General features: G+C 46.1%; 1 protein-coding gene and 1 long non-coding RNA gene across 6 annotated transcripts in view; one reads left to right on the top strand and one right to left on the bottom strand.

Annotated features, from left to right (window-relative positions):
* Nucleotides 1-1513: 1513 nt before the first annotated feature.
* LOC310754570 lies at nucleotides 1514-6016 on the bottom strand. 3 transcript variants are annotated; one of them, XR_014543869.1, is made up of 5 exons: nucleotides 5741-6002; nucleotides 5247-5472; nucleotides 3871-4307; nucleotides 2673-3028; nucleotides 1514-2326 (listed from the first exon to the last, which is right to left on the bottom strand). It is a non-coding gene; the product is annotated as an uncharacterized lncRNA (long non-coding RNA). The 3 variants fall into 3 exon arrangements; XR_014543867.1 differs by lacking the exon at nucleotides 1514-2326 and having other exon boundaries at nucleotides 2337-3025; nucleotides 5741-6016; XR_014543868.1 differs by lacking the exon at nucleotides 1514-2326 and having other exon boundaries at nucleotides 2337-3028; nucleotides 5741-6014.
* Nucleotides 4631-13346, top strand: part of COL5A1 (collagen type V alpha 1 chain) — a 193537-nt gene continuing 184821 nt past the window's right edge. The window contains exon 1 of one of the 3 annotated variants that reach the window (XM_083596243.1): nucleotides 4631-5340. In XM_083596243.1, the coding sequence (XP_083452369.1) occupies nucleotides 5235-5340 (106 nt within the window). In that variant the 5' untranslated portion in view covers nucleotides 4631-5234. The remainder of the gene's footprint in view (nucleotides 5341-13346) is intronic. The other 2 variants (XM_083596244.1, XM_083596245.1) reach the window with 2 other exon arrangements.

The following is a 13346-nucleotide window of genomic DNA, read 5'->3' as shown; positions in this document are numbered from 1 at the left end:
GGGTGCTGACAACCGATGCTACGCCACTGGTTGGCATTCACTGCTCTGCTTGTGGCCCCCAGGTTTCTCAGAAGGCAATGTGGCCCTCAGGATCAAAAAGTTCATCCACCTCTGTGCGAATGTGGATCTGTTTTGAGAGGTCAGTGGCTGGGCCCATGTTTGGCTTGCAAGAGGGCCCATGTTCAATTTTTGGTCTCTCCAGTTAGAAGAATAAATTGCCAGAAAATAGGAACAGAGGAAGTTGCTTTATAGTATGAGTCAGGCCTTCGGTCCATCCAGTTCAGTATTGTACTGAGGAGAAGGAGCAGCAGTGAGATCCCATGAGAATTTCATGAGTACTCTCAAGATTTTGCTAGAAACTATCACTGCTTCACTATTCACCAGCAGCAGCAGCTGGAATGGAATGGGGTGAATGGTAAGGACATGGGTGTGTCACCCCCATGGGATTCCTCTGCCTGAGCCCTCTCCCTTAATCTGCGTGATCCAGCAGGCTTTTCTGATCATAGAAGCATTATATTGTAGAGTTGGAAGGAATCCCATAGATCATCTACTCCAACCCCCTGCTATGCAGGAACCTTAACTAATGCACCCATGACAGATGGCCATCCAACCTCTGCTTGAAACATCCAAGGAAGGAGTGTCCACCAGCTCTTCTCGGAGTTTATTCCACTGCCGAACAGCTTTTCCCACCTGAAAGTTCTTCCCCATGTTTAGTTGAAACCCGCTTTCTTGTAACTTGATGCCATTGGTTCAGGGCCTACCCTGAGTCTATCTAGAAATACAGCTCTGTGGTCCTTAATCCCTTCATGTACTAACTAGCAGTTGTGCATAGTTATGCTTGACTGTAATCTCCCATACTTTCCTGCTGACCAGTCTGTAGTCACCTGAGTCTTTCCCCTCCCCCCTTTTTAGAAGATGGGGAAATTTGCCTGCCTCCAGTCTGCCGGGACCTCACCAGTTTTCCAAGAATTCTAAGATTACGTCCACAAGCTATATTAGAATCCTTGGTTTCAGCTCATCAGGCCCTGGAGACTTGAATTCTAGGTGATGTAGTTGGGTGATGTTCTTCTGCAAGCAGCAAAGGTGCTTCCAAAGCAGACCTCAGCAGGACTTGAACCCTCTTGCTCTAAGCAGGAATAAGTCCTCCAAGCCCTCCTGATATGTGTTTAATTAGGGTTTGAAAACCTCCCATTAATTTTTAGCATCGTCCCCAAATTAATTCAGACTAGGCCAGATGTGGGTAGGGTGTTCCCCAAGACTGGCCACAGATTTGGGGTCAGGAGGGTGTCCCTAGCTCTAGCTACCACCACCAGATGGATTATTAAGAATGAACACTGTGGTTGAAAACAGTTCACTAACGTAACAACTTCAGAAACCTGTGTAGGGTTGTTGCAAAGTATCAGCAGAGAGAGAGGTGAACCTTTTTCTTTTTCTTTTGGCACAACAAACAGATTTCAGGTATGCGCAAATTCTGGATGATGGTTTGTCAAGAAATAAGCAAAATACACTAAGATCCTATTCCACTTTGGTTGTTCTTATTTTATTGATTTGTTTGATTTGCTCCAACAAAATCTTTTTTAAAAACAAAAAAGAATAAAGGCTGTCCCCACTAGCAACTATCTTTGTCTCTGAAATGTCAGAGGGCGTGCAAATGAGGGTGTGGGTTTGCACATTTCTATGTAACTGGGACGCTCCTAAGGAGGTCAGTGACCCTTCGGGCTCAAGTGATCTTCTCCAGTGGGGAAGATTCCAGCTTTTACCACAACAAAACCATACTTTTGACACACTGGAGAAATCAAGAGGGGAGTTGGCTGGGCTGCATTCGTGGCCTCTGAAATGACAGCATGCAGGTCCTGACCAACTTTGTGATTCACTTGATATTTGTCATTCTTCATCTCTCTCTCCTTTTTTTTTTTTTTTGGTCTCCAGATGTGGGGCAACTCCCCCGCCCCTCATTTTGGTCGGCACAAATAGCTCATTGTCTGGAATCGTGACCTTTTCAGTTTAATGGCAAAGCACCAGCTACGGCAAAGGGAGATTTTGTGGATACCTTGATAGAGTCTCCATCGAAACTGTGCTGGAGATACTTCCCTTAGGGATACTGGGATGTGTGCATTTCAGCTTCTGGTATTTAAAATCTTAACTTTGGTTCTCCACATTTCCAACAACACTTGCATTTTTTTTTAAAGTACACATGAAAATCCATGCATATGTTCATGTACATTTCACGTTCATACTTGGTTGAATGGGCTGCAGATCTTCTTATTCTCATATAATAAACATATCCAATAAGTCTCTCTCATCTTTTTTTCTGAAGCTTTGTACTCTACAAAAAAAAAGGTGAATTAGAGAAGACACGATAGAAGTGAATGACATGGAGAAACTGGATAGAGAAAAGATTTTCTCCCTCTCTCATAACATTAGGACTTTGTGTGGGCATCCAATGAAACTGAATGTTAGAAGCTTAAGGACAGGTAAACGAAAGGACTTCTTCACATAGCGCAGTTAAACTTTGGCACTTGGGCTGGATCTAGACACATCCAACGTTTCAGTTTAAAGAGTTGTGAATTTAAACAGGGAAAACAGGTAGAGAAAAACGGGATTCCACATCACCATCTGGTGGCTCAATGTTATATTGCGTATACAACGCATATAAATTGCTTTTCCTTTACCAGTCTAGCTGACTCCTTGCTCCCACAGGAGGCACTGATGGTCACCAACTAGGATGGCTTTAAGAGATTATTTGACAAATTCATGAAGGAACAGAAGGCTATTGATGGCTACTAGTCACAATGGCTATGCTCCACCCACATGGTTGGAGGCAGCGATGCTTCTGAATACCAGTTGCTGGAAACAACAGCGGGAGAGAGTGCTCTTGTGATTGGTTCCTGCTTGTGAGCTTCTTCCTATCGGGGCATCTGGTTGGCCACTCTGAGAACAGGCTGCTGGACTAGATGGGCCATTGGCTTGATCCAGCAGACTCTTCCATCTCAGCTGTTGGGGGAAGTATGTTTCTGTATACCAGCTGCTAGAAATCAAAGCAGAGGAGAATGTTTCTGTTGCATTCAGTGCTGGAGAAAAGCTAATACATTTCATTCTGTTGAATTTGTAGTTAATGCAAGTTTTACTTTAAACCACCAGCGGGCATTGCTTGTGTAGCAATCTAGCCAGCATTAGTTTGTAGCTCTCTGTTTAAGTTAATTCCACCCCCAAAAGCTGAGCTATTAAAAAAAAATTCTCTCCACTTGTTGAGGCAAAATGTCTGCTGTTTCTCTATCTCATCTCCACTCATCCTATAAACAGTTCCTGCATGAATAAAACCTTCGAACTCCAGAAACCATAAGTGATCTAATTCTCCAAGGTGCAAGCTCTCCTAGCAGGTTTTGGGCACAGACATTGATTTAGAACTCCAAACAAAGTTTCCCTGAATTTTCCCTTCCAAAAGCCTTTTCATCTAAGCTGCCCTTCTCCAACAAGAAAGCAAAAAAGAAGAGGAGTGGATTTCAAGTGAAGTGAAGAGAAGCAGGTGGTGAGAAAAAAATAAAATGGTCTAGAAAGAAAAGAGCAGGCTGCAAGATCTGCTAACACTTATATCCTGCTTATGGCCTTCTTTTTTGGGTATCTGTTCAGCCACTGTAAGAACAGGATGTTGGACTAGATGGGCCATTGGCCTGATCCAGTAGGATCTTCTTAACTATTAAGTTATTATTATTTATTAAATTTGTATACCACCCTTCACCTGTAGATATCAGGGCAGTTAACAACATAAAAATTGAAGCAAAACCACAAAATACGTAACAAAAAACTAAAACAAAACAATAACCACCCTCACCCTCTCCCACAAACACATTAAACAGAATACAGTGGTACCTTGGTTTTTGAACGTCTCGGAAGTTGAACGTTCTGGTTTTCGAACGCCAAAAACCTGGAAGTAACTGCATCGGTTTTCGAATGCTTTTCGGCTTCCGTATTGAGTTTTCTGTAAGTAAATGCTTCCGGAAGTAACTGCTTCAGTTTTCGAACGTTTCGTAAGTCGAAGCATCTTCTGGAATGGATTATGTTTGAAAACCGAGGCACCACTGCAAAGGATGTTACTGAGCCAAAGGCTTGGTTGAAGCGGAACATTTTAGCCTGGTGTCTAAAGGTGTATAATGAAGGTGCCAGGTGAATGTCCAAGGGGTGAGCATTCCACAAACAGGGAACCACTGCATAAAAAGCCCGTTCTCATGTTGCCACCCTCTGGACCGCTCATGGAGAAGGCATATGAAGAATGGCCTTACATGATGATCACAGGGCTTGGTAGGTTCCTATGGAGAAAGTCAGATTTGGTAGATTTCTACATTGCTGGCTGGGAAACAGCCTTTCCTGCAGTCAAGGCCAATTGCTGCCAGCCAGTGCAAACAGTACTCAGCTAAACAGACGAAATCTCTGTCTCTTCTACCCCCATGTTTGTTCATTTTGCTCTGTGATTTTATTTCAATGCATCATTTTTTAAAAGCACGATTTTTTATTTTCAAATGCATCACTTTTAATGCATCAATTCTCCAGCGACTGGATTTAAACTTCCCGCTGGGGTCTCCTCTGCCTGCCTGTTCTCACGCCCTAGTTGGAGGGGGAGCTTGAAAGGGTGGGGAAGACAGGCCTCTCTCTTTGCCACACACACAAAATTTTCTTTGCAAACTCCTTCCCTCGCCTCCCCCTCCCATCTGCGGAGAAGGGAAGAAGAGGCGGGGATTAGGGCTCTTCCGAGATCCTGATTGGCCGAGGCACTTCTGGATTGACATCCTATCCTCATCTGCTCTAAGAGGAGAAAGAGGAGAAGGAGGAAAGAAAAAAGTTTCACTCCCAGATCAGAGAAGGGAAAGGGGAACATCACGGTGTAGAAAGTCATCCCCGGAAGGCAGATCAAGCAGAGGGCCACTGGCAGAGGTGGAAGAGGACAGCAGTGGGCTCCCTTAAGGAAAGAAAGGAACGGCCGATCTTCCAAGCAAAGCAGCCACCAAGCAAACTTTTTGCAGACTTTTTGGAGAAGAGGCAGAGCAGCTGGAAGGAGACGTCCAGTCTCCTCCTCTTCCATCCCAAGCATCCAAACTCATGGCTTCGTAAAGAGAACATTCCTTTGGGGGGTGGGGAGGGATATATATTAAAAGAAAGAAAGAATATTCCACCAGGCTTGAGGCTGCGTCTTTTGCACAAGCAAAATAATAATTATCCCTGTTTTGTCTCGGTGGACGATGGATACTCACACAAGATGGAAAAGGAGGACTTGGGTGATGAGGTCCATTCACCCTTGGAGTCTAGTAATGTGTCTTCTCTATTCAGTAGCCCAGAGCCACGCAGGTAAGTGGGACCAACAACTCAATTGTTTTTGCTATAGATGCAGATTGTTTATTTTACTTCTTTTTATTTTAAAAGAGTTTTTGCCCTCGGGTCACGCAATTATTTTTTCCCCATCGTGTTCATACATGATTCCTAGAGGGAAAGGTTTGAGGCAGTGCTTAGATTTGGAATTGCCATATATATACATATTCTCTCTCTCACTCTCTCTCACACACAGACACACATACATACAGTATATATATGCAGTAGCAACTGAAAGAGATGCAGGAGCAAATCTAGGTTTTGCACTGTTTTTGCACTATCATAAATAATTTTAGCAGCCTCAGTCCTTTGAATGCCGTTTATCAAGGGCTGGGACGGGCAAAAGGAGAAAACTTCAGAAATGCAAAGTGTTTCTTACCCGTTTCTAGGGAGGGAGAAAGGTTTCTTGCGGAAGATGATCTATACAGTTTGCAAAGGTCTGTTGCTTGGGATTATCTCTCCGTAGCGTAACTGTGTCCAGCTGCAAACTCCCGCCCCCCGCCCCGCTCCTGAGGAACAATCTGGGGATCAAAGGCAGGAACTTTGCAAACTCAAATGAACTTAGAAAACAGACGCCCCCTAATGTGCCTTAAGTGAACTTTATGGAAACAAATTCTTGCGTCTAAAACTCAGAGCGGGTCAGTGAGACCAACGCAGGAAATCATGTTACTCCAGTCCCAGATCTGGGTTTCATGAAAGAAGCCCAAAAATGTTCCATGATCTGTGTTGCCTTTGACTGGTGGGTCGTGGAAGAGATGTTTTCTTACTGTTACACCTGTATAGAAACCAGATCAGCCAGACTGTTGTTCCAATAAGGATATCTTTGGAACAGTATTACGTTTTGTTTTTCAAAGAAACAAGTTGGACTGTTAGTTTTGAGATTGGAAAATGCCATGAAGTGAAATATTTGCGAAAAACATTTCTTCTGGGCTTCCTACTGCTTCTTATGTATGTACAGTATTTACAAAGCACCGGCGATGGGTCTGGAGACTTGTAGAGAAGAAAGAGGAAAGTCTCTGCTGCCTTAGGAAATAACAGGAGGGAGTGATGAGCAGAGACACCTGTATTATAGTGGGTTGGAGTCCATAACCCTTGGGGATCCCTTCCAATGGTTTGCTTTGGATTCAGTTACAGCAAGGTTTATTGCAAGTCATAAGAACATAACAAGATCCTGCTGCTGCTGATTCCCCATCTAGTTCAGCATCCTATTATCACAGTGCCTGTCAGATGCCCTTAATGCAAAATCCACAAACGGGACCCAAGCAGGACATAGGCTCACAAAGGCTACGCTCCCTTAGTGGTTTCTTATCAGTTTCTTAGAATAGATACATTCATGGAGGACAACGGTTTCAGTGGCTACTAACCATGATGCTCCATGTTGGATCTCTGCTACTGGGGCAGTATGCCTCTGAATGCCAGTTCCTCTCGTTTCTGCAGGCAGTAGTGCTAGAAGGTTGTTGGTAGTGTATAAAACAAGCTCTTTACATAGGGCTGACCCTCAAACTGGGGCTCTGCATTTGCATGCTCTGCTTTGCATGCAGAAGGTCCTGGGTTCAATCTACGCCCGCATCTCCAGGTAGGGCTAGGGAATGCCTCATCATGGATACCCTGGGAAGCTGCTGCCAGTCAGTGTAGACAACACTGAAGGAGATGGACCAACAGATCTGACACTTGGTATAAGACAGGCTCCTATTTATAATCCAGAACAATGAGGATTAGAATCTTGCTCTATTGTAGAGAAAGGGCGGTAGCTCCAGGGTAGAGCATCTGCTTTGCTTTGCTTCCAGGAGTCCCCAGGTTCAATTCCTGCTGGAAACTCCAGGTAGGACTCGGAATGTTCCCCACCTGAAACCAGTTAGTGCAGATGGTCCTGAGCTAGAGAGACTAATAGTCTGACTCAGGATAAGGCTGTGGTCCTATGTTCAGAAGTTGTTGCACTCCATCATCCCTGCTCATTGGACATGTAGGCTGCTGAGCCTGCTGGCAGCTTCTGTGGGGGCTGCTGGGAGTTATACTCTAGCCGTAATTAGATGGCACCAGGTTGGGAAGGCTGCTTTATGAGTTGTTTGACAGTGTGGCTGGGTGATATATTGTCCAAAACTGTTTTGAAGTCCAATGTCATGATATCAGTTTCATAATTTTTGACCTGGCAATATGTCATGAATCAGGATGTGTGTGTGTGTGTGTGCGCGCACACACACACACACTATGTAAAAATCACAATGCAGGAAAAAGTGTGAAGCCAGCCTCTACATAGCTCCATCCTTATTTCAAACATCATGATATATCTGTATATCACAATGTATAGCTAGTGAAATAGCATGATGTTGAAAACCAGATATTGCCCAGCTTTATTCAACAGTGGAACAAACAAGAAAGTTTATCCTTTGTTGGAGGTTTTTAAACAGAGGTTGGGTAGCCATCTGCCAGGGGTTCTTTAGCTGTGAATCCTTCATTGCAGGGGATTGGGCTAGATGATCCTTGGGGACCCCTCCCAAATCTACAATTCCATGTTTCTATGACCTCATTTATTGTTTTGCCTTACTGGAAAGCCTCTGGACTCTAGAGAATTCTGGAGATCCTTATGGGTATTCTGCTGTGGAGCCCTGGCATGGGCTGCAGCATCTCTCCTAGATTCTACAATCCATGCCAGAATTTTTGGCAGGACAGACCCTGTTTGCTAACACTTTTTGGAGAGGAATCCAGTGGTGTCCCTAAGAGTGACTTGTCAAGAACCATCCAGTGAGTTTCATAACTGCACTAGGAACACAGGAACACAGGGATCTGCTTTCTACCACTGGTCCAGCTACCTCAGTACCATCTATGCTAGCTGGCAGCAGCTCTGCAGGGCTTCAGGCAGGGGCAGAGCATGTTTTCATAGCCCCTGGGTGGTACACATGTACCAGAGGGTGCAGAGGGCAAACAGAGCCTGCTGCATGCTAGCCCAGCCCTTGCTGCTAGAGCAACACCAACCCATGAGCCACTTTTCGAGTCTGGGATTTGGGGAGGGTGGCATGAGGGTGAGGCTGGGATTGAAGGGCACATAGTATCCTTCTCACACTGCCTGCCCCGAGCAGCTCTAGATCCCAGCCTCCTAAAGTGGTGCAGGGCTGGATCAGGGAGGGTGGCATGAGCAGCCAGCAGCTCCCCCACCCGCTACTTCCCTGGGCATTCCTCAACCTATCTGGAAATGCCACCAGGGACCTGGGACCTTCTTTGTGCAAAGCAGGTGCTCTGCCATTGAGCTATGGAGGCCCCCAGTTCCCCTTCCCAGAGCTACAATTCCCAGAGCGGTTTAACAGTCAATCCCTCTTCACGGGGAACTCTGGGAAATGTAGTTCTGGGAGAAGAAGCAGGGTTCTCCTACCACCTCTCACCACCCCAAACAAACTACAGCTCCCAGGATGCTTTAGGAGAAGAAGCCATGAATGTTTAAAGTGGCATTTGATGTGAAATGTGGCCTTGGTCACCCACCCCAAATCCAAGCTGTCTTGCAAAATAAACGAAACTGAAGGGAAAGAAATGTGATTCCCATTTCCTTCAGCTTTACCCCCACTGTGTGCCAGGCGTCCAGATGTGACAGATGAAAGGCTCTGAGTAGGCTTGCATGGGCGGGGGAAGGGGGGCTCTGGGGAGTGACCTAATATTACAGGCTTGCGGTCCTGGTCCTGTAGGGTGCCAACTTACAAAGTTAAAACCCTCAGCGACTACCGAATAGAGCTTTGTGTTGGGAGAATCCCGCCCACACAGCTTTTAGGCTTTCTGCAGACAGTAGTTGTTGGAAATATTTTCATATGTAGTACAAGATGCATTTCTCATCCTTAGCTCTTTGCCATGACTTTGTTAGGCAAAAGCACATAATCTGCAACCAGAGGCTGCAGGCTAAATGGTTATTTTTTTTTAATGCAGCTTCTCAATTGCAAATGATATTCAGAAGAAAAACTTCCAAGTGGAGTGTCCTGCATGCAAGAGCTTCCCATCAGGGCATCTGGTTGGCCCCTGTGCATAGGCACCATCTAGGGTGGGCCTGGGGTCCCCCCCAATTTAAGGCAGGGGGCCACATCTCCCCAAAATCTGCAGGGGAGTGAAAACATGCTGCATTACATGCTTACATTAACCAAGCAGTCCGTGTGGCATACTTGTGTCACTCACGCCTGCCCTGTGGCATATGCGCGACACGTCAGCACATCATGCGATCTGCGCGCATGATGTCATCATGTCACATGGTGTGCTGACGTCACTCATGCACATCGCGTGGCACCAGCCCCTTCAATTGCGGGGGCAAGGCGGCACACTTGCCGCTGTGAGAACAGGATGCTGGACCAATGATCCAGGAACCAGGCTCTTTTTGTGTTTCACAAAGAGGTGTCTTAAATTCTCCCATGGGAAATCCCAGAAGCATTCAAGAATTTGAAGGGATGGGTTAGCCTTTAACTCAGGACCCACTTCAAACATTGCAATAAAATAAAATAAAATGCTGGTGGGAGGGAAACCTCATACTCTCCAAGTGTCCCTATTTTCCAGGGACAGTCCCAGAATTACAAAATACAACGGTGGGGTGCACAGGGTGAATAGAACACATCACACTAGCCCAATGCTTGCCACCAATGCTGTTGGACGGGCGCAAGCAGGGTGTAGAGGATTCACGGAGCCTGCACTCCACCCCAGCCCTTGCCACTGGATCCACGTGGGACCACACTGCGCCACCTCCACCAAGGAGGAACCCAGCTAGCCAATAAGGCCCATGGAGAGTGAATCCCCCCAACATTGGCTGGGCATCCATTCAACGAGGTGGCTGGGGAAGTGGCGGCGAGGCCAGAGACCCCTTGTGGCAGGCAAGGTGGGATGGGGATCTTTGGATGTGTGGGGTGCCTTGGTTGCCCCCACACAAATTGTGCACCAGAACTACAGTCGCTTCTGGCTACTGCTGAGCTTGGGGAGGAGGAGGAGGAGGAGCTGGCACTTGTCCCAAGAGGTGGTAAGGGAACTTCCCGCTGCCTCTGCATGGTCTCTCCATGGCTGCTGCTCCATGGGGAGCTCATAGTGACTGCTGGAGAATGGGCGAGGAGAGGCTGTGGCCGCTGAGGCCCCACCCCGTGTGACATGCTGACATGCTGAGGGGCAGGCAGAGGGCAGGGCTGCCCTGGGTGAGAAGAAAGGGGGAGCGGAGCAGAGCACAAGGAATCTAGATATTTTATTTATTTTTTAAAAGCCCCCCCAAACCCTTTACATCCACGTCTAAACTTGCCCCTTTTGAAAATTTATGTACACTCGTACCTTGGATCCCAAACGCTTTGGTACTCAGACGTTTTAGCTCCCAAACTCCACAACCCTGGAAGTGAGTGTTCTGGTTTGTGAACATTCTTTGGAACTCAAATGTTCGATGAGGCTTCCGCAGCTTCTGATTGGCTGCAGGAGCTTCCTGCAGCCAATCAGAAGCCGTGCTTTGGTTTCTGAATGTTTTGGAAGTCGAATGGACTTCCGGAACGGATTCCGTTCGACTTCCAAGGTACGACCATATTTGTGTATGTGCTTGTAAATCTACTGAAGAATAAAATAAAATAAAATCGAGATTAAAGGGGTGTCTCAAGACAGTGGAGTGTGCATGTGCTGTGTCCTGTTTGTGCAGTGGTGGTGACACCCAACCTTCTTCTCTGTGCTGGGGGTGGGGAATGGGGAGTGAGAAGTGCCCCTATTTTCATCCAAAGAATGTTGGAGTGTATGAAACCTTAAAAAGAGTAAGGACTATCATTGGGTTATCTGGACCCTTCTTGAAGGAGCTGTGGAAAGAGATTAGAATCAACCAAGATGTAAACAGACTCAGCCTCCAGACAAATGGGATATACTGTTAAGATGCCTTCGGCTGAGTCACTGTGGGTGTGAATTTGCTTCTGTTTGACTTGGGTCATTCCCCATGTGTGAAGATAGGCTTGGGAAACTGGAGAGGTGATGATGCCACAGGGGCAGCCCTGGGGCTTGTCTGGGGCGACAGACTCCCTCTCCAAAGATGGGCATTCCGAGGCATGGAAACCTCAGTCAATGCTGTGTTCTTAATTCTAGTGATTTCCCAGTTTGTTCTGAGCAGGATGTGATTGAAACATATCAGGTGAATAATTGAAAGCATCCCTCTGCCTGTTGTGACTTTGGATAGAGTCCACTGTATGGCTTGCAGCATAACACTTGCCTGGGGATGGGGATCCTGGGATACATAGGGCTGTTGTTTGGTGGGTAGAGCACCTACTTTGCACACAGGAAGTCAGAACCATAGGGACTAGGATTTTACTTTATTTTTAGGAGAGTAGCCATAGTTCAGTTGTACAACACCTGATGCTACAATGAACACTGGACCTTCTTCTGTGACCAAGTCTCTCTGCATTAGCTCAAATTACCACTGTACATGCCTCCACAGCTCTCTTTCTGCATTATCCAACTCCCCATTGCTTTGAATTGTATTCTGTGCCTATCTTTGGGGCAGGTGGGAGAAACAACTCCATTTTGCTTCATTCTACCAATGTTTGATTTGCATGGCTTTGTCCAATCTCAGCTTCATTGTCCAAGTGTCACAAGGCCTGCATCAGCATCCCAAAGACATTCTGAGGAGTCAGATGACTCCCAGGTAGCTGGCAAATAAATTCAATTCAGTTCTGCTTTTATAGCAACTCACTATTTTAGTGTGGCAGCACCTACACTTTGGAACTCCCTGCCTATTGATGTCATGCTGTACTCTTCCCTGTACGATTTGCAATGCCTGCTAAAAACATTTTGTTTGGGCAAGACTACCCACATGCTTAAAGGATGCGGGTGGCGCTGTGGGTTAAACCACAGAGCCTAGGGCTTGCCGATCAGAAGGTTGGCGGTTCGAATCCCTGCAATGGGGTGAGCTCCCGTCGCTCGGTCCCTGCTCCTGCCAACCTAGCAGTTCGAAAGCATGCCAAAGTGCAAGTAGATAAATAGGTACCGCTCCGGTGGGAAGGTAAACAGCGTTTCCATGCACTGTTCTGGTTCGCCAGATGTGGCTTAGTCATGCTGGCCACATGACCCGGAAGCTGTACGCTGGCTCCCTTGGCCAGTAAAGTGAGATGAGCGCTGCAACCCCAGAGTCATCCGCGGCTGGACCTAACGGCCAGGGGTCCCTTTACCTTTGCCTAGTGCTGGGTGACATCTCGTTTTCAACCTTCACGGTTTTTCCACATTGTGATTTTTGCATAGCGCGTGCCCACACACGCATCAGGATTAATGATATATTGCCAGGTCAAAAATTATGAAACCGATATCATGAAAAACCAGTTTTGGACTATATATCACCCAGCCCTAGTGTATACTAGGATAAAGGGTTTATACATTGCATATATGCATGAAAACCATTTCCCCCATTCATTGCAAAATCACTTCCCCTATTATAATGGATGTTTGTATGAACATCCATTATAATAGGGGAAATGGTTTTGCAAAAAAAAAAATGTTTATGTCAGGCAGATGTGTGTACATATTGAGAAATTCCTGCTAAAATTCTGGTTCATGAAATTCATGATGGCTGTTAAAAAATAAAACCATATAGTGCAAGCTGATGTAGAGGTGGGGAGAACTTTAGAATGGAAGAATGGGTAACTTAAATCAACAGATTTTGGAATTCACAGGCTGATAACAGAGCTGAGTGTGACTGAGATCTCAATGCCGTGTGAAGCTGAATGTTGGAATATCCAGGACAGATAAAATAAAGCCCCTCTTCAGGTAGCGACTAGTTAAATTATGGAACTCACTCTCATTGAAGGCAATGATGGCCACCCAACCTGGATAGCTTTAAAAGAGGATTGAATAAATTCATGGAGGAGAGGGCTATTCGCAACCACTAGGCATGATGGCTGAGCTCTGCCTCCATAGTCAGAGGTGGTATGGCTCTGAATACCAGTTGCTGGGAACTGCTAGTGGGAAGAGTGCTGTTGCACTGAGGTCCTACTTGCAGAATTACCATTGAGGCATCTGGA

The sequence above is a fragment of the Podarcis filfolensis genome (genome assembly GCF_964270895.1).
Source record: "Podarcis filfolensis genome assembly, chromosome: Z".
In the NCBI taxonomy this organism is placed as follows: domain Eukaryota; kingdom Metazoa; phylum Chordata; class Lepidosauria; order Squamata; family Lacertidae; genus Podarcis; species Podarcis filfolensis.
Note: the sequence above shows the minus strand (reverse complement) of the source record. Positions and strands in the feature narration are given on the sequence as shown.